At 39.7% G+C, this 19,044-nt stretch overlaps 1 protein-coding gene across 1 annotated transcript in view; it reads left to right on the top strand.

The window, feature by feature from the left end:
- Nucleotides 1-16,846, top strand: part of arhgap39 (Rho GTPase activating protein 39) — a 63,460-nt gene extending 46,614 nt beyond the window's left edge. The window contains exons 7-11 of the mRNA XM_031740551.2: nucleotides 5,047-5,120; nucleotides 6,196-6,395; nucleotides 7,088-7,179; nucleotides 7,336-7,505; nucleotides 11,806-16,846. Coding sequence (XP_031596411.1) covers nucleotides 5,047-5,120; nucleotides 6,196-6,395; nucleotides 7,088-7,179; nucleotides 7,336-7,505; nucleotides 11,806-12,000 — 731 coding nt within the window. The 3' untranslated portion in view covers nucleotides 12,001-16,846. The remainder of the gene's footprint in view (nucleotides 1-5,046; nucleotides 5,121-6,195; nucleotides 6,396-7,087; nucleotides 7,180-7,335; nucleotides 7,506-11,805) is intronic.
- Nucleotides 16,847-19,044: the final 2,198 nt, after the last annotated feature.

The following is a 19,044-nucleotide window of genomic DNA, read 5'->3' as shown; positions in this document are numbered from 1 at the left end:
TAGATTGCAACCAAAGTATCCCACCCGCGATTACAAGACCATCGGGTTTTTCGTGGGTTGTTGTCAGGAACAGCAAGCGAGAAGATGAAAAAAACAGCAGGGATGCAGAGCTGGCTATCGCGTCCAGCTGCGAAAACAACAACATGAACCCCCGCTTTCATTAATCTTCCTCACCAATGCATCCCTCGCAAACACAACGGAGGAGCTACAATCAGAGATTTACTACAACTGCTTTGTCTGGGAGTGTTGTCTAAGATTGTAACTGAATCCAGTGCCTCAGTGGAGTTACCGGTCCGGAATCTACACCGCCAGGACTGGAGTGAATCTGGTAAGGGAAGGGGCGGAGCGTTCTGTCCTTATGTCCTTCAGAACTGATGCCAACAGTAGAATTATAGACAGTCACTCCTAACCGTACTTAGAGGCCATGTCCAGCCAGTGCAGACGCTTCTATCTACCTCGCAAGCTAATGGTGTCACGATCACTGGCGTGTGTTTTAAGGGAGGACCAAATGCAGACAACACAGGCGGAACTGAATTTAACAAAAGGGAGCTGGTTTATGGGGCAGATGGAAAAACATAAAAAAAGGCAATATTGTTGCTGTTAATAAGACATATTTAAAATCAGTACTCCCCAAATTCCACCAACATGTTAAGTGTACATGAGCAGAGGGGACAGGACTCTGGACCATGTGTAGAATAACATCAAGTGGGCCTACAATCCGACACCCCTCCCCCACCTAGGACAATCTGAGCCTTCATGCTGAGGGACAGTTCTCTGTACAGCACTGCCAGGGACAACCTGAGGAGGAGCATCAAACGGGCCGAAGAAGGCCTGCAGGAGGAGTATAGAGGGCTTCCTCACTGACAACAGTCAAGCCCTCACCAGTGTTTGAGGCGGATAGTCTGTCAGCACATCAGAGGCTGCCTACTGCCCTATCTCGATCTCTACCAGTTTGTTTACAGACCAAATCAGTCCATGGAGGATGACAGGAAGAGCTACGTGAGGATGTTCTTCATGGACTACAGCTCAGCATTCAGCACCATCATTCCAGACATCCTTACCAACAAACTGGACCACCTCAACATCCCCCCCGCCACCTGCTCCTGGATCACAGGATTTCCTAACTGGAGATGAGACAGCGTACAGGGCGGAGCGAGAGAATTTGTCCCACTGGTGCTCAGAAAACAACCTGAAGCTGAATGTCCTTAAAACAAAAGAACTCATAATGGACTTCAGGAGGCAGTGACAGGTCCATTCCCCTGTCAATGTAAATGGAGAACAGGTGGAATCTGTCTCCACCTTCAGGTGTTATTTATTCCTGCTGTCTACTTTTATATTTTATTCTAGCACACTTGGTGTGAAGCACCCACAATTTCATGTACATGTACAATGACAATAAATGTCTATTCTATTCTATTCTATTCTATTCTATTCTATTCTATTCTATTCTATTGTTATTGGAGGAGATTCTATCACCAGATAGTTCCAACAAACATCTACATAACTCACAATCCAAAGAAATAATTAAATACTATAAGAATGATTTTATATTTGGTGAAGATGTGTGACTAAAACAAGTACCAAGTGGTGATTTAATACCTCTCTGCTGACTTTGACGTATACATTAAAAAGGAGTCATCCACGTCATCCACAAAAAGCAGAGATGAGATTCTGAGGCCGCTACTTGCTTATACCTAGAAATACTGTCCATACATTTTGTGAACAAAAGTGACAAAGAGCAGTCTTGGTGGAGTCCAACACCCACTGTAAATTAGTCTAACAGATTGCTGGCAATAAGGGATCAAGCTTTCGCTGCGGTTGTACATGGACAGGGAATGGCTAATAACAACAGGCCAGACACCCCATACTCCTACAGCGCCCTCCACAGCATACTCCGAGAGATGTGGTTAAATGCCTTCTTAAAGTCCACAAAGCACACGTAGACTGGTTGGACAAACTTCCACATATATTCACGCTGTAATATCCTTGAGAGGATAAAGAGCTGGCCCATGGTTCCACTACTAGGATGAAAACTGCGTTGTTGTCCTGGATCTGGGGTTTTTCTAGCAGACAAATTGTCCTTTCCAATATCCTGGCACAGTTGAAGCACACCCTCCAATCCCCTTTCGTAAAGATGGCAATCACCATCCCAGTCTGCAAATCCAGAGACACTACCCCAGATCTCCACACAATGTTACAAAGGAGTGTCAAACAAGACATTCCTACAACATCCAGAGCCTTCAGGAGTCAAGCCTTTCTCAAGGAGGCTTGTTCCAGAGCCCAAGACATTCAATGAGGTGAGCCTGACTACATCTACCCGGTATCTCTCAACCTCATGCACCAGCTCAGGGTCCGTCCCCACCAGAGAGGTGACGTTCCATGTCTCGATCACCAGCCTCGATGGGAGGGGATTGGTCCGCCAAGGCCTCCACTCTTGGCTGCCCCTGACCGCTATGATGCCCCCTGTGAGTGGCAGGCCTACGGGATGTTGGGCCCATGTCGTCTCTTTGGGATGCGTCCAGCTGGGCCCCATGAACAGTACAGAGTGACTTGGGCCGACTGTTTTTTGATTTAGAGCTACAGAAATAAAATTGAGTTGAATTAAGTGGTCATTGTGTTTTTACATTTCGAGAAAGAGAGAAAAAGAGAAAAAGGTTAGTATAGCAGAGGTAAGACGCTGCAGCAGGGAAGGACAGAGCCACATTGTTTTCCTACCATAGTTTGTTTGTTGTTGAGGATAACTTAGACCTGATTACTCCTGTAGGAAGATTTACAAGTTGTGGAATAAATTTGAGTTTGTATCTTTTCACATCGGAGTCCCTGTGGAAGTTTTTTCCTCTTCAAATGAACGTACACGAGTGAAGCATGGGAAAACTGGTGTCATGGCTATAGAAGTGGTGAAGACATTTCATCACAGTAGATGTCTGTCTGAAAGTGTTGTAACTAAGATTAAGGATATGATTCCTCTACTGTTATCATCTTCGTTGCCATGTGCTAACACAGTGCAAAGCAGCACCTGAACTCTGCTCCCATAGAGGTTGATTATCCTGCTAATAGCTTTACATTTTCACTACATGCGACTCTGGATACTGTGGCTCATCTGAAAAAGACAGCCTCAAATCAAAAGTGCTTGACTCCCTGGTATAACTCTCAAACTCACACCCTAAAGCAGATAACTCTAAACTGGAGAGGAAATGGTGTCTCACTTATTTAGAAGATCTTCATTTAGCCTGGAAAAACAGTATTTTGCTCTATATTCTGTGGCACAGGAGTCGAACTCCAGGCCTCGAGGGCCGATGTCCTGCAGGTTTTAGATGTGTCCTTGATCCAACACAGCTGATTTAAATGGCTAAGTTACCTCCTCAACATGTCTTGAAGTTCTCCAGAGGCCTGGTAATGAACTAATCATTTGATTCAGGTGTGTTGACCCAGATTTATATCAAAAACCTGCAGGACACCGGCCCTCGAGGCCTGGAGTTCGACACCCCTGTTCTATGTAGAGCAAATAAACAATGTATGTCTAAGTTCGTCTATTTAGGGATGGCTTTTAAAAACAAACAAAAAATCCTACTTACTAGAAAATCTTACTATTCATTACTGATTGAAGAAAATAAGAATAACCCTAGGTTTCTCTTCAGCACTGTAGCCAAGGTGACCAGAATTCAGAGCTCTGTTGAACTAAATATTCATTTAACTGGTAATAACTTAATGAATTTCTTTACAAACAAAATGTTATCCATTAGAGAAAAAATACTCATAACCATCTCACAGACAAACATTATGTACAGCTACTTTCAATTTGCCAGTGCCTTTGGTACATTTACCCCTAACAGTGACTCAATCTCTGACTCGATTTCTAGAAGTTGAGTGTGTCTTAAATGAAGCCATGTTCGAATATCCTTCTGATGTGGAATGTTTTCCTTATTTACAGGCATGGTTCCAGGTTTTCTCCACTGGTGTATAATGGCTCTCACCGTGGCTCACTGGAGCATCACAGCTTTAGCAATGGCTTTATAACCTTTTCCAGACTTGTTTCTCAGGTGTTTCTTTAGATTGTGGCATGATGTCTGGCTTTTTGAGATCTTTCAGTCTGCCTCACTTTGTCAGAAAGGTTCTATTTAAGTGTTTTCTTGATTTAACAGCTCTGCCAGTAATCAGGTTTGTTTAGTGAAACTGAACTCAATTACTATTTTTACACAGGACCAGTTAGGTTTGCATAACTTTTCTCCTTTAATCAATGAAATCATCATTTAAAAACTGTATTTACTCGGATTATAGTTGTCTAATATTAATTATTTGTTTGGCGATCTGAAACATGTAAGTGTGACAAAAATGCAAAACGCTAGGAAATCAGGAAGGGGGCAAACATTTTTTGACACCACTGTAAGAATCAGTTCATTTAACATTTACCATTTCTCTAAGAAATAAACTGTAGTCCTGAAGTACCTTAACATCCTCTGATTTAATGAGCTCAGTTTCATTGACGATCCTTTGCTCATTTCCAAAATGTTCCTGTAACAAAGCCTTAGCTTGAGTATAACTTCTTTTGCTATTTCCCGTGGGTGACCTCGAGTAAATTGCAACAAAACACAGACAGTCACTATGGCTGTCAGATTTACTTTCAGCACTATTTTCAAAGGCTCTCATAAACAACTGATACTCCATCTCTCTTTTACTCGGAGATTACAATTACTGTTGTTGTACTAATAAAATTTTTATTTCATTTTGCTTTTTCAAAACACAGTAATAGTTGCGACCATTGCCTAAGCAATTATTGAAATAAGAAATGGTTGTCCGATGCAAATTATCATTGATATACATATATTGAGCGCTGGCTTGAGCATTGAAGTCTTATTCACCAGCTCCACCTTGTCATCCACATATGGTACAAAATGGTAATCCAACACCAGTGATTGACATGGTGAGATGCAGGATCTCCACAGATTGGAAGAATGTTTGAGTTGTTGTCGTGCTAATGAATCAATTTAAGACAACCGAAACAGTCTCCTAATGTTGTTAATATGTTGTCTTTTTCTGTTGCTCAAGGTGTGGCCATTAGCAGTTATGCTAAATACTGCTACAGGAAACTGACAAAAGCTGCACTCACTGGAGCCAAGAAGGTACAGAGTGCTGACTGTCTGTCCACATGTTTTTACTTCCCCTTTTCAACCTAGTCTTTATTGACACAAATGCAGCCAGTTCATTTCAGTGATGCAGCCTGCAAAAGAAGAACATGTAGACATGATATTTATGAGTATAAATATACTCATAAATACGTAGTATGTAGTTTAGTGTAGTTAAATCTGCAAGCCTAGGAGAAACAATACCTGACTATTTAGTATTTCCAGGTTGCAGTGGGGTGGAGGAAGAAATGGAAGGAGCAATTAATCGGAAGAACTGTACATTTCAGCCAGTTTATTGAATAATCTAAAGCTCTTGAGAAGGTTTATTAATGTCATTACCTCAGAGAGGGTGGTTAGTGAATGCTGGAGAAAAAGTAAAACATCAACAACACATTTTATACCCTCGATCGCTATAACCTAATTGCTAATAATTTTGGAAGGGCTATGTTATCAAGAAACAGATCAATTTTGTGTTTAGATGAGCTCATCTGTGGTGAATATATATTTGTTTTCTGATAAGATGAGAATGAACTTATTTTTCCTCTCATCACAGCTTTTCCTGCCTCCCAGAGACAACATACTGATGTTCCAGGCAGGTCATTATAGTCTAAATATAAAGCCCACTCTGTTTTTAAAATATTTAATAAAATCTTCATTTATAAGCAATAATGTTTTAAATTTCCAATTTTTACTTGGCTGAATGACCTACTTAGGTATTAGAATTAAAGACAAGGGAGCATGATCCTTGACAGGTATAAGATGTATTTCAGTGTTTGAAATGTCACTCAACAGTGAGCTGCTGACTAGGAAATAATCCAGACAAGAGTTAGAAAGTATACTCATGTGAGAAGAAAGTATATTCCCATGGTTGACGTGTAGAGATCGCCAAAGTCCATAATCGCTCAAGTACTGTTTAACTATATTTGTGGATTTTTTCACTGACATCTTAATACTTGATTACACTTTCTTGAACATTCCTTTAGTACTCAAACTGCTCTCCGCTCTGCCTCAGCTGGCCTGCAGTAAGTTATCTGTGTGTGTCTGTGTGTGCGTTTCTGTCACACTTTTTCAGGGTGTGCAGAAACCCTGCATAGAGGAAATCAAGCATGCCAGGAACGCCATCTTCAACCCTTCCATGTTCGGGTCCTCCCTTGAGGAGGTCATGGCACTCCAGAAGGAGAGATATCCAGACCGCCAATTGCCATGGGTACAGACTCGCCTCTCTGAAGAGGTTCTGTGTCTCAATGGAGACCAAACAGAGGGCATTTTCAGGTGAGTGAGGAAGGGAGCTAATGGGACCAAATAGTCGATAGAGGACTGCACAGTGTGAAAACAGATGTGAAAGGGGAAAAAAATGAAACAAAATAAAATTAATGCTTTACAGACATTAAATTCTGTGAAGCATTTAATGTCTGTTTAATGTGTCATTAGTTAGTGGAACCATGCAAAATCTTACGTTAAATAATTTCTTGATTACAGGCTCCTAAAGTACATAAGTCTTGGTCAAAATTTGGTGCTTGTCATGTTGCATTATTTTTGCCAGCCCTCAAACTTCTTAATTACAGAAGGTAACCAGATTAAATTTTCAGGGTTGACAAACAGTCAGTTTAAAACTTGAAGAAAAAAAGTGCAAAGTTGGGCAAGTTAATGACATATAATCTTTTAATACATGTATTTGGATATCAGATTTATCTTCTAGCAGTTATGTGTCAGTTTTCAACATATTTTTAATGCATTTCAAAAATGATGAAGAAACATTTGTGTTTGTATAAGAGGTGCTACAAGTCTTTGTGAGCAGTCATGTGGTCAGCAGGTTGTGTGTGTTGTATCTGCTTTCTGCATGTCTGAGATGAAGCTCTTGTACATCCTTGTGTTTCTGGTTCTCACACTCTTTATGCAAAACAACTATGTAGCATAAGAAGAGGGCCTGTAAGTGTAAATATCCTGTGACATTTGATCTCCAGAGTACCAGGGGACATAGATGAAGTCAATGCCCTCAAGCTGCAAGTGGATCAATGGAAAATCCCTACAGGACTGGAAGACCCACACATTCCTGGTACATGTACACACTGTTGGATAGTGCTACTGAACACTGTGTCTCTGCAGCCCAGATATGATCCGCCTGCAGTAGTATGAGATGTTCAAATGACTTTCATTCCTGAATAAGTGCTTTCTTAGAAGTCTCACTTGGTGTCCTCTTCTGTGTCTGCAGCCTCTCTGCTGAAACTCTGGTACAGGGAGCTCGAAGAACCGCTTATCCCTCACGAGTTTTATGAGGAGTGTATCAGTCACTATGACAACCCAGAGGCAGCTGTCGGTGTGGTGCTGGGCCTGCCACATATCAACAAACTGGTGCTCTGCTATCTCATTCGATTCCTACAGGTAACACAAATATGCACAGGTTTGCACAGCTTGTCTAAGGAGTTGGAAAGAAAGCGAGTGGACTTTTTTAAATTTCTTGAGCACATTTCACCTCTCATCCAAGAGGCTTCTTAATTTCTAAAACCAAATGGTGGAAAATCCCAGGGATTTAAACCTAGTGGGGGCTGTCCCTTAACCTGACTTACTATTAATCATGCACATCTGCCAGTGTGTGAAAAGGTATGGGTCATTACACTGGTTTCAAGTGAAACCAGTTTGAGACTTTGCCTCACCCTGTCATGTGACCTATTGAGATCACCTCATGCAACATGAGTTTAGGCACTTGGGATCTCAAGACTGAATTGTAGACAGCTGATGGCATAAACCACCCACTGTGTTCAAAGGTGGTCATTCACAGTGGACATATATGGACCATTTTTCTTCTATGTCAAACCATCAGTCTTCTCCATCCAAAATTTTAACTTTTGCATCATCCCCAGACTGACCTTTTTACTTTAGCTCAGGAGGTAGAGCAGGTCATCTGCTAATTGTAAGGTTGGTGGTTCGATCCCTGGCTGCTCCAGTCAAAATGCCAAATATGCTTGGGTAAGATACTAACCCCAAGTTCCTCTCTGATGCATACATCAGAGTATGAATGTGTGTGAATAGTAGATAGAAAGCACTTAGATGTGAAGTGGGATTTATAGTGCTGCAAATGTGTCCGTCCCCTACACTTTTCATTTGGGCAGATAGAAGAGAAATATGATTAAAAAGGGTTACAAATGTGTACAGTATGGTCCACAAACATAAATGAAGATTTAAAAATGTGTGCAGTGATTTGTGTTTAACTTTTGAAGACTCACAAGCATGTGTTTCGATTCAGACTCAAATACAAAGCAATTTGACCACATATAAAACTATTTTAAAAATATGTACGCCCAAACCTGAATAAATATTGATCATTTATACACAATTTACCTCAAAAGGGTTGCAATTGTGTACAATATGATCCACAAGCATAAACTAAGATTTACAAATGGTTATCTGCACAGACATTTGTGTGCACAGAAAGGTTTTTGGATGGTAAAATGATCAGATTTGTAAAGCTGAACTTGATAAATTGTGCTGGCTGTCTTTGGTTGTGATGTCTTCCTGTTTTCACCGAAATAGTCTGGGCATTAATTGAAAGTAGTAAGTTTTGGTTTGGAGTGTTTGGAATTTCTGGAGTTGTCTCTTTCGTGTGTTGTGCCAACTGTGCCTTGTCCACAAACCTCTTGTAAAATGATGGAAGGTAGAAGTGTTGTGAGTTCCTGCAGGGTCAGGTTGATCTCACTTTGGAGTGCTCTTCATACTTACTTACTTTGCTCTCTATAAGATCTGCCTCAGCTCTTGTCCCTTGACTGTAGACTCAAGGTGCAAACTCTTGGGAAGCAGTCCGGATTAAGGTTAAAGCACAGGTGGTTTCTGTAGTCCGTATATTTAAACCCTAACTAGGATTTAAATACCTGGGGCTTTCTACCATTTTGTTTTATAACTGAAGCGTGAGAGGTGAAATGTCTTCAAGTAATTTAAAGAAGTTGCTTTCTTTCCAAGCTCCTTAGACTCCTTAGACTACCATGACCTGGATAGAGACATGTTAGCACAACTTATACTTCAACCCCAATTCCGTAAAGATTTGGATGCTGTGTGAAATAAATAAAAACAGAATGCAATGATTTGCAAATTTTATAAACCCATATTTTATTCACAATAGAACATATAAAATATATCAAATGTTCAAACTTAGACACTTTTTACACTTTTAATAAAGATATTAGCTAATTTTGAATGTAATGGCAGCAACACACCTCAAGAAAGTTAGCACAGGGGTAACAAAAGGTTTGAAAAGTATGTTATACTAGAAAGGATGAATATTTGCAAGTAATCAAGTTAATCATCAGTATTATGACTGGGTATAAAAGCACCTTAGAGAGAGAGTGTTTCTTAGAAGTAAAGATGGGTACCAATCTGCAGAACTACTGCCTCTATTGTTGGATCGGCCTTTATTTGTCCTTTCTCCACAATGAAACCAAGCAATGACAAAAGTTCTGCGTGGAACTCCTACTTCTCACCTTTAACGTAGAGCTTGTTCCCAAGAAGTTGTCGAAGCACTTGTCAGACAAGGCTTTCATGTTCCTGGACTGACTCTGAGAAGATCCAGATGTCATTGAGATAGGTGAAGAAATCTCAGAGAATGCTGTTGACGAGAGCCCCTAAACACAGAAGGGACGCTGGTGAGACTGAATGTCATTACCAGATACTTAAATTGTCCGAGGTGAGTGTTGAATGCTGCGTTCCACTTGTCCCCCTCCTTTTTTCTCACCAAGTGATCAGCATTACGCAGGTCCAGTTTGGAGAAGATGGTTATCCAAAACCATCAAGCCAACCATCTGGTTCAGAAGACAACAGATGAAACTGGTATTTGTTTTTAAATTGTGATTTTTTTTTTAGACCAGGGAAATAAATACAGGGTGGAGAGTTTTGTATTTCTTTTCAACCAAAAAGAAACACCAAATGGTGAAGAAGAGGGACGGATGATTCCAGATGTGAGAGAGTCAGAGATATAAAATTTTAAGCATTAAATAAAAAATTATTCATAACCATCTTACAGATGTAACATTATGTCCAGCTACTTTCAGTACCATTGATATGTATTTAGACTCTTTCTCCTATTGATCTTTCTGAATTAACTTCAGTAATTACTTCCTCCTAACCATCAATGAGTCTTTTAGACCTCATTCCCACAAGACTGCTCAAAGAAGTCCTACCATTAATTATTGCTTCAGTCTTAAATATGATCATATACACAACTGGTCAAAAGTTTTAGAACACCCCAATTTTTCCAGTTTTTAATTAAAAATTATGGAGTTTAATGTCTCATTGCACTCTGAAATGAAAGCATCGTACAAATAAGCAGTTGGAGTTAAAAAAGAAGTCATGGAATCAATTTATAGACCAAAATGTACTCTAAACTTTGGACTCATCAAAGTAGCCACCTTTGGCAGATGTAACAGCTAAACACACCCGTGGCATTCTGTCTACAATAGAAATCAAATATTCTTCAGAAACTTCTTCCATATCTGTTGTTGAAGTTCCCATAAATGTTGGCACTTGTAGTGTGCTTTGCTTTCACTCTTCTGTCCAGTTCACAAATCATCTTAATGGGGTTTAAGTCTGGAGACTGTGCTGGCCACTCCATGTTTTCAAGCTTAACATCTTGTTCTTTTTTGCTGAGGTAGTTCTGGCATAGCTTGGACTTATGTTCTGGGTTGTCTAAGGAGCTTGGAAAGAAAAGCGTCTGAACTCCTTTAAGTTTCTTGAAGACGTTTCACTTCTCTCATCCAAGAAACTTCTTCAGTTCTAACATCTGTGTCCTGGAAGTCCCAAGGTCAAAATGGGACACGCCCCCCTTCACAACATCTGTCATCCTACCTTCACCCCCACCGTACATGCCCCTCCCTAGTCCTGGTTATAAATAAATAAAGCACCTTGAGGCAACTGTTGTTTTGATTTGCTGCCAAATAAATAAAGTTGAATTGAACTGAACATGACTGGATATTAAAACAGCATCTGAGAGCGGGTGAGTTAGAAAGAAGAATGTATGTAGAGCAGATAAAAGACTGATAATCTTAATGATTCTCAGTGTAAACCTGCAAAGAACTTTGCTATTTTATCATCTACGTTTCAGTATTTGTGTTGCAACAGGTAAAATCCAGAAACAGTGTGTTCTGCCTGGGCCCAAGCTAATTTGAGATGGACTGAGTGGAAAGCTTGTTCTCTGACTGAGACAAGAACAACCATTTATAAAGAGTGCACATTTCAAAGTTTTTCTGAATGATATATAATGATGTATAACATTTTTGAGGAACATATCTGATATTTGGTTATCTTAATACCAATCCACAATCTACACACTAAACTGATCTATTACCACTGAAAATATGTTGTGAATTTTGGCAGAAACTACAACAAAGGAGATTATGGACAACTATGAATACTATGAAATTTTATTTAAAGAATCTGAAAACATTTGGCTTTTAAAATTACAGCAGTTGGTCTCAACAGTTCTGAAAAGCTTAGAACTGTTGTTAAAACACAAAAAGCTGCAGCACAATAGTGTTGCTAAATTATATTCATGATCATATATGAGCTTTCTAGAAACACAAAACACAATCTTTTTCCAGCACTGTAATATTATGCCTGCCGGATCATCACAGTATGCTTAAGACCTTGAAATGTTATTGCATTTATTAGATAGCGATCTCTCCTTGTGTTTGTCTAGGTATTTGCCCAGCCTGCTAATGTGGCCATCACCAAAATGGATGTGAACAACCTGGCCATGGTTATGGCTCCCAACTGTCTGCGCTGCCAGTCTGATGATCCTAGGGTCATCTTTGAAAATACTCGCAAGGAGATGTCCTTTATCCGGGTGCTCGTCCAGCGGCTAGACACCAGTTTCATGGATGGAATCCTATAACCCCCAGCTGCACACAGCCATCCTCCATACTCACTCACTCCTGCTTCCTCCGCACTCCCTTTAACTTGCTCCATCACATTTCAGTACTGTCCCCCAGCACAGGAACATCGGAATACACATTTTATTGCTGCTGGATGCTTAATCTCCAACGTGTTTACTTTCCTAAAAGTATCAGAAAACTGCCTTGATTTGAATATGTCCATTCATTTTCAGATGAAACTGCTATTTTTCTGTTTCTCCAGGTGTAGTTAACACTTATGTTTTATATTAGCGTTACAAGGTTTTCACATGACAATACAGTGTGTGCCTTCACATACATTTCTACAGTATACACATAGGGTAGAGGAATAGGAGGGATTTAGGAAAGATCTCAGCTCATTAGATTCACAGGTTCATTTCAGTGGCACTCTTGGAGTTCTGCAGGCTTCAGTAATGTCCAAACAGTTATAGAGCAGTAAAGATCATCAGCACAGGGATCGGGCCAAGTTGAAAACATTTTAAATTTTGTTTGCTGTCAGTGAGAACAGAGCTGCTGTTCAAACACTGCCTGCTGCATTGTGTGTGTCTGCAACAATCAAACACAAATCAATTTCATTTTATTTATGCAGCACCAAATCACAACAATAGTCGCCTCAAGGCGCTGTATACTGTCAGGTAAAGACCCTACAATGATAGACAGAAATTCCCAACAATCAGGCCCCTAAGAGCAAGCACTTAATGACGGTGGGAAGAAAAAAAAATCTCTTTTAGGAGGAAGAACCCTCCGATAGAAGGAACAGCCATCTGCTGTAGCTGGTTGGGAGTAAGGGGAAAAAACAGAGCTGAGTGAGCGATAACAAAAGACACACTGTGGAAGAAAGACAGGGTTTAATAACAAGTAATAATTAAACATGATTTAAACACCTGTGGTTTTAAAGCAAGAGATAATATGACAGCCTTTCTGACTAATTAGACAATTTGTGAAGAGAGCATGAACACTAGCTCACAGACTCCTTGTTTTTTTGGATGTGACAGCACTTAGACTGCTCTGATCACTATAATTGTTTGTACGTGCTACACATGAGGTCTGAATTGAACAAAACATTTTGTTTGCCGCATTATGAAAAAAGCTGGCTGTTTATGTGGCTCACTGTTGAGAAATGTTAACATAACAAGTTACTTCCAACATGCAGATCCTGAAAAGTCTGGAATTACAGAACTAAAGGTCAGACCAGGTAAGATGAGTGACACAGTGCAGGAGAATACTTTTTCAGGAGACAACTATTTCATCTTCTGCAATACTTTATCACAAACTAGGCTCTGAATAACGCATAGAAAGCCCTGCATCTGTTAAAAAAAGGGAGGAGAGGCGAGGAACGAAACTGTTTAGTATATGAAAATTCTATTAAAGTGGACTTTCCACATTTGAACAAACTGAAAATGGTTAAAAGAAATCTTGCACACTAATACCTCAATCTCCTCATATACAGTCTAAAACTCTAAAAAAATTAAAGGAATGCTTTTTAATCAGCGTATAGCATCAAGTCAACCAACTTCTGTGATATTGAGCTCGTCAGATAAGTAGCAGAGAAGGTTGTATTAATTGTTTTGATGTTAATTCAATTAACATTTCATTAAGTTTGGGTGGACTAGAGGAGCGTCAATGAGAAAACCCCCCAAAAAGGAATGGCTTTGCAGGTGAATGACATTTTTTCCCTCCTCGTCTTTTCTGACGGTTTATATCCACTAGTTTTGCATTTGGTTAGGGTCATTGTCACTACTGGTGACATTGGCAATGCCTGCATCTTCTAGAGGTTGCACAGGTAGTCCAACACCACCAAGATGGCACATCAAGACGTGCCATTGCCAGAAAGTTTGCTATGTCTGGAGATTCCAGGAGACAAGTACTTACTCCAGGAGATCCACCAGTAGGACAACCCAAAGCCCTACAGAATGACCTCTAGCAGGCCACTGGTGGGAATGTCTCTGACCAAACAGTCAGAAATAGATTTTATGAGGATGGCTGACGTCCTCTAGTGGGCCCTATGGTCATTGCCTGGCACCAGGGAGTCCGATTGGCATTTGCCATAGAATACCAGAATTTGCCAGTCCACCACTAGCACATGTTACAGATATGAAAGGGTCTGGAGAAGCCATGGAGAACCTGTAATATTATTCATCATGACCAGTTTGGTGGTGAGTGGTGACTGTCTGCGAAGGCATATCCTTGGAAGGACACACGGACCTCTACAGGCTAGGCAACAGAATCCTGACTGCCATTAGGTATCGGGAGGAAAGCCTTGGAACGATTGTCAGACCCTACGCTGGTGGAGTGGGTCCTGGTTTCCTCCCCAGTTGTTGGTGGGTGAAGGATTTGATACTACTTATGGCCCCCACCCTCTCCTGACCTAAACTAGTAGAACGCCTCTGGGACATTATGTTTCAGCCCACACAAAACAGGAGCCCATTGATGCCCTGGTCCAGATCTGGACGGAGATCCCCCAGGACACTATCGGTCATCTCATTAGGAGCATGCTTCGATGGTGTTAAGGGGGCCATGGGGCCATACAAACTATTAAAATATTGCAGCATTTTGAGTTGCTGCAATGAAATTTCTGTGAAATGGACTAACCTGCTGCATCATTTTTTACTCTGATTTCGGGGCATCTTCGAATTCGAACGTCTGTATGTTGACAATTTTTATTTCCCTCAAATGATGTGGCATTCTTCAATTCCTAACATTACCCAGTCCATATTAATATAAAGATCCAGCATGACTTTTTTCCCCACTGAGTTGACTTGATGTGGTTTCAAAGTGTACCTTTAATTTTTTTAAGCAGTGTATGGATCACTAGGTTGAGTGTCACTACTGATAGCATGAGGCGATACCACCCTGAGCACACCTAAGCTTGTCCGATCTCAGAAGTTAAGAAAGACTTCTGGTCTGGTCAGTACATGGATGACAGCCCACCTGGGACAGCTTGTAGTTGTGGCAGCTGTGGGTCAGGTGGTAGAGTTGTGACTATCTGAAAGATTGGTGGATAAATCTCTGGCTCCTCCTGTGCATGTCTCAAAGAATATTGAACACTGAGTTGCCCGGTATCTGACTGAGAGAACTCACATTTGAGAAATTCTGCATTATGAAATAATTGCATAAATGTCCAGTGCAGAAAAATAAATCTAAATGTGTATATCTTTTTGTATTCTTTCCACTATTCCAAAAGAAGACATACCATGAAACCAAAATAACACAAAAACACTAACGGTAGTGTCTCGCCTTAAGCAGAACATGTTCATTCTTCCTGTATCAACGATGGCTATGTTATCACCATAAAATTACAGTAAAATTTGTACACAGTTATAGTGTGAACAAAATAGCAACCTTCAGTGGTTTCTGGTGTGGAAAAAATGTAAATGACCTTGCACTCGGGAAATTTTGATGAAACGCTCATGTCCTTTCACTCTGCCATAGTAGTTGGTGCTGTTCAGTCAGTCCGGTTGTTGACCACATCCCTCCTGAGCCATCTATGAGCAACACATCCAGGAAAGCAGCTGATAGCAGCACTGCCAATAATGCTGTGTCAAACACAGCACTGCAGCCCATACCTCTTGACAGGGAAGTGAGAAGTGACAGCTCTTCCATAATACTCCCATCCCAGAGAAAAAGTCCTCATCCACCACCACCTTAGGTCCACTAGTCCTTTCTACACACTGATGACATGTGGATGTGTCTGTCTCCATGCATGTTTGTCCTTCTGTCCATCATTGTTTACAGATTGTAGCCATCTGTACTCTTTGTGCTCTTTGTCTATGAGCAAGTACTGTTGTTACTTGTGTTTGAGATTTTGTTTAATATGTAACAGAATTTCTGTTTTTTTTTAACACATTCTTTTATATGATTTAACTTATTTTGTATTTATTTAAGGATATTTGCTTAATGCCTCCCGAAGATGAGCACTTGTGTTATTGCACAAGTGTGTCTGCATATGTTTTCACACATGGTGATGTCTGACTGTGAATCTCAATTTGGATGTGTTTCTTTCCATAATACAGCTGAAAGTCATAGTGTGTCTATACAGCTCACTGACTCATAAATACACACTCCACATAGATCAAATGTACACTGTCACTGTACATACTATGTAAAAAGAAGTATGTACAGAAAAACAGATAAAAAGGCACCATATGTAATAGTAGAGATTGTTGTGAAAGGACCAGGGTGAGTGAGGTTTTTTCAGTTTTATTTAAGTCTAATTAAAGTGTACTGTTACATTAATCAAAGTGGCAATTTTAACTCATTTCCTCTAACATCCTCAGGTTTCTACCTACCACCTGTTAAAAAACAGAAAGTATTTTAAAGCCCAGAGAAGTCATTTGTCTAGAGAAGGATATCAACTTTTAAGACAGCGGCTGGTGCCGATCCCGGCTCTCACAGGGTGAGAGGCACACCATGGACAATTCACCATTTGCAGGGCTAGCTGAACAATTTCTAAGTAAAGCTTACTTAAATGTACTGTCAGTCAACTATTAATTCAAACTAAACATATGTTTTTTGTATAAAATTTCATTTTCCCTTCTTCCAAATAAGGAAGCTTGAGGCATAAGCATGATTGGGGAAACTGCCTCTGAATTATGGAAAATATACAGTCACAATAAAAAGACAGTATACCCTCCTTAAATTATAAGGTTTTACATGTCAGGGCATAATAAAAAATTCTGGTCCTTAGCATTTCTTAATTAGTAAAAGGCACCCGAGGGTGTCTAATTCGTTAGATCATTACAATATATGAAATGCATCATAATTTCTGTACGCGCTGGTTTCCATTTTGGCTTATTTTCTGTAAGGTAGCAGCTCATCAGCACATTTGACCAACCCTATAAAAGTCTTGGCATTGTGTTAACACAATTCAAAGGAGAAAAGTAATCAGTAATCTTAAAGCAACTGGTTTACTGCTGAAGCATCACTGGGCAAGATGGTGAACCCCAAGATGACCAGGATGCATCCACCACAGTGTGTTAGAGCTTGCTGATAAAAGCTCTAAAATGATGCAGTCTACCTAATTTTTCTGCACACTGCGTCTGCAGTTTGTTTTTTTGGAAAATATATAATTACACAGTGAATGTGTTGTTCATCTGATGTTGCATTTAACTAAATTTAAGAAAACCAGGTAAGAACTACTTAATGTTTTATTCTGTCTTGATATGTAAACCTAAGAATTGACAGAGGGTGTACTTTATTAATCATGACTTGTAAACAGGAGTTGACTCAAAGTGCTCTGGTATGTTTGAAATGAAGTGTCTTTGGATCTAGGAAAGAATTTGTTTGAAGTATTACAATACTTTATGTACTACTATTATATTACAAAGAATTTCTGAATTTTTCTGTTTCCCAGTAAGAATTCTCTCGTTAATTATGCAACAATATCAAACAGACAAAGTACAGCAAAGTTTTTCAGTCTGAAATAAGACGTGGTGTGTAAACAAACAAACCAAAATCTCAAAATGCACTAATTCATTAAAAACACATTTGTGGTTTGTAGATCTACTTGTACGTTTTTTGTCACTGAGAAATGGAAGCATAAGAAACCAATTTAGCTGAAGTTGTTTCTTGATGACACAGTGGGATGAAGTTCCTCATTCGAGCTCTAAAGACTCCTTACTTATGACAAAACTCAGCTAAACCTTCAAAGAAAAAGAAAAACTATTAAAATGGACAATAAAAGTAGTGAGCTAGTGCTCCCCATCCAGGTCAGATGTCACAACACTGACACTCCTCACATGTGACCAGTGAACTCTTAAAAGTTTTTAAGAGTTAAAGTTGTCAGACGTTGAAATCATAGACAAAACTTAAACTTGTTTCCCACGACAGCTATTTTTTGTATGTATGTATGAACACAACCAAATGTTCATTTGACACCACTTAGTAGGTGAAAATCCTCACGGAGGACCAGACTCATGTTGTGTGTTTGTGTTAATTGGAAAAGATGGTTGTAGATAGACCCAGTAAATCAACCAGTGAGCATGCAGAAGTAGGGTCTTAACTGTCTTGAATTTACAAGACATTAGAAAAACAAGCTGAATTACATTAAATACTTGTTTTAGTATTTAGATCTAAAAATCCAATACTAAGAGGAAGCTGGTTTTAATCCATTTTTTCTGACTGCTTTCAGAAAACTGTTTTCTAACAGTTCCTACTAATGAATTTGTAGTCAGTGTAGATGAAATAAAACAAAGATGAACAGAAGACTGCTCTCCACTTCAGCTCTCCGGGTTTTCATTTGTATCTAATTGTCCACTGTCACTCACACTCTGTCTTAAAGAAGACTCTGGAAGTGTAACAGATGCTGGTTTAATAAACAATTCATATGGCAAACTAATATGTTGTCGCACAACTCATTATAAAGCAGAACACTCGGTGTTCTATAATCATGCGTCTTTTGAAACCTCCAGAGCAGAGACTGATTTGTGGTTCAGACTGTTAGGATCACTGCTTCATATAATCTCTCAGATAGCTGAGAGGGACTCATGCTGTATGATGTCATACGGCTTTCTTGGGATTCATACCAAGTTAGTGACCACAGTCACCCTGCACTGGCAAAAAGAAAAGAGCTTTCAAGAAAGTTCTGACTTTACATGTGCATGGAATATTTTATTCTTTGCTAGCTGTCTTCACGTGTTGCTCACGTAGTCTACCATGATGGATTTCCATTCTTCAACTAGCACAACTTTATTGTCATTACACATGTATAAGTACAGGGCAACGAAATAACGAAAAAATACGTAGAACATCTTTAGTGCGATGCATCCTAAATCTCACAGCAAACTCCTGCAGCAACAGGCTGAATGAAGTTTGAGCTGCACAAAGTCAGAGCAGAAAAAGAATGCTATAAGAATGATACAAAGTATCAAAACATTCCTATTATACCTGTAATACCCATGAAATATTACTTGTCCAAATGTAAAAGATAAAAGTTCCTAATGGTATAGAATAACTGAGTCTGTTATATTGGCTTTTATTGTTAATTATACTATATTACAACTCTAGCGCTCTAAGTTTTAACTACT

The sequence above is a fragment of the Oreochromis aureus genome, linkage group 17 (genome assembly GCF_013358895.1).
Source record: "Oreochromis aureus strain Israel breed Guangdong linkage group 17, ZZ_aureus, whole genome shotgun sequence".
Classification (NCBI taxonomy): domain Eukaryota; kingdom Metazoa; phylum Chordata; class Actinopteri; order Cichliformes; family Cichlidae; genus Oreochromis; species Oreochromis aureus.
The sequence above is the reverse complement of the archived record's forward strand: the minus strand, read 5'-3'. Positions and strand labels throughout refer to the sequence as shown.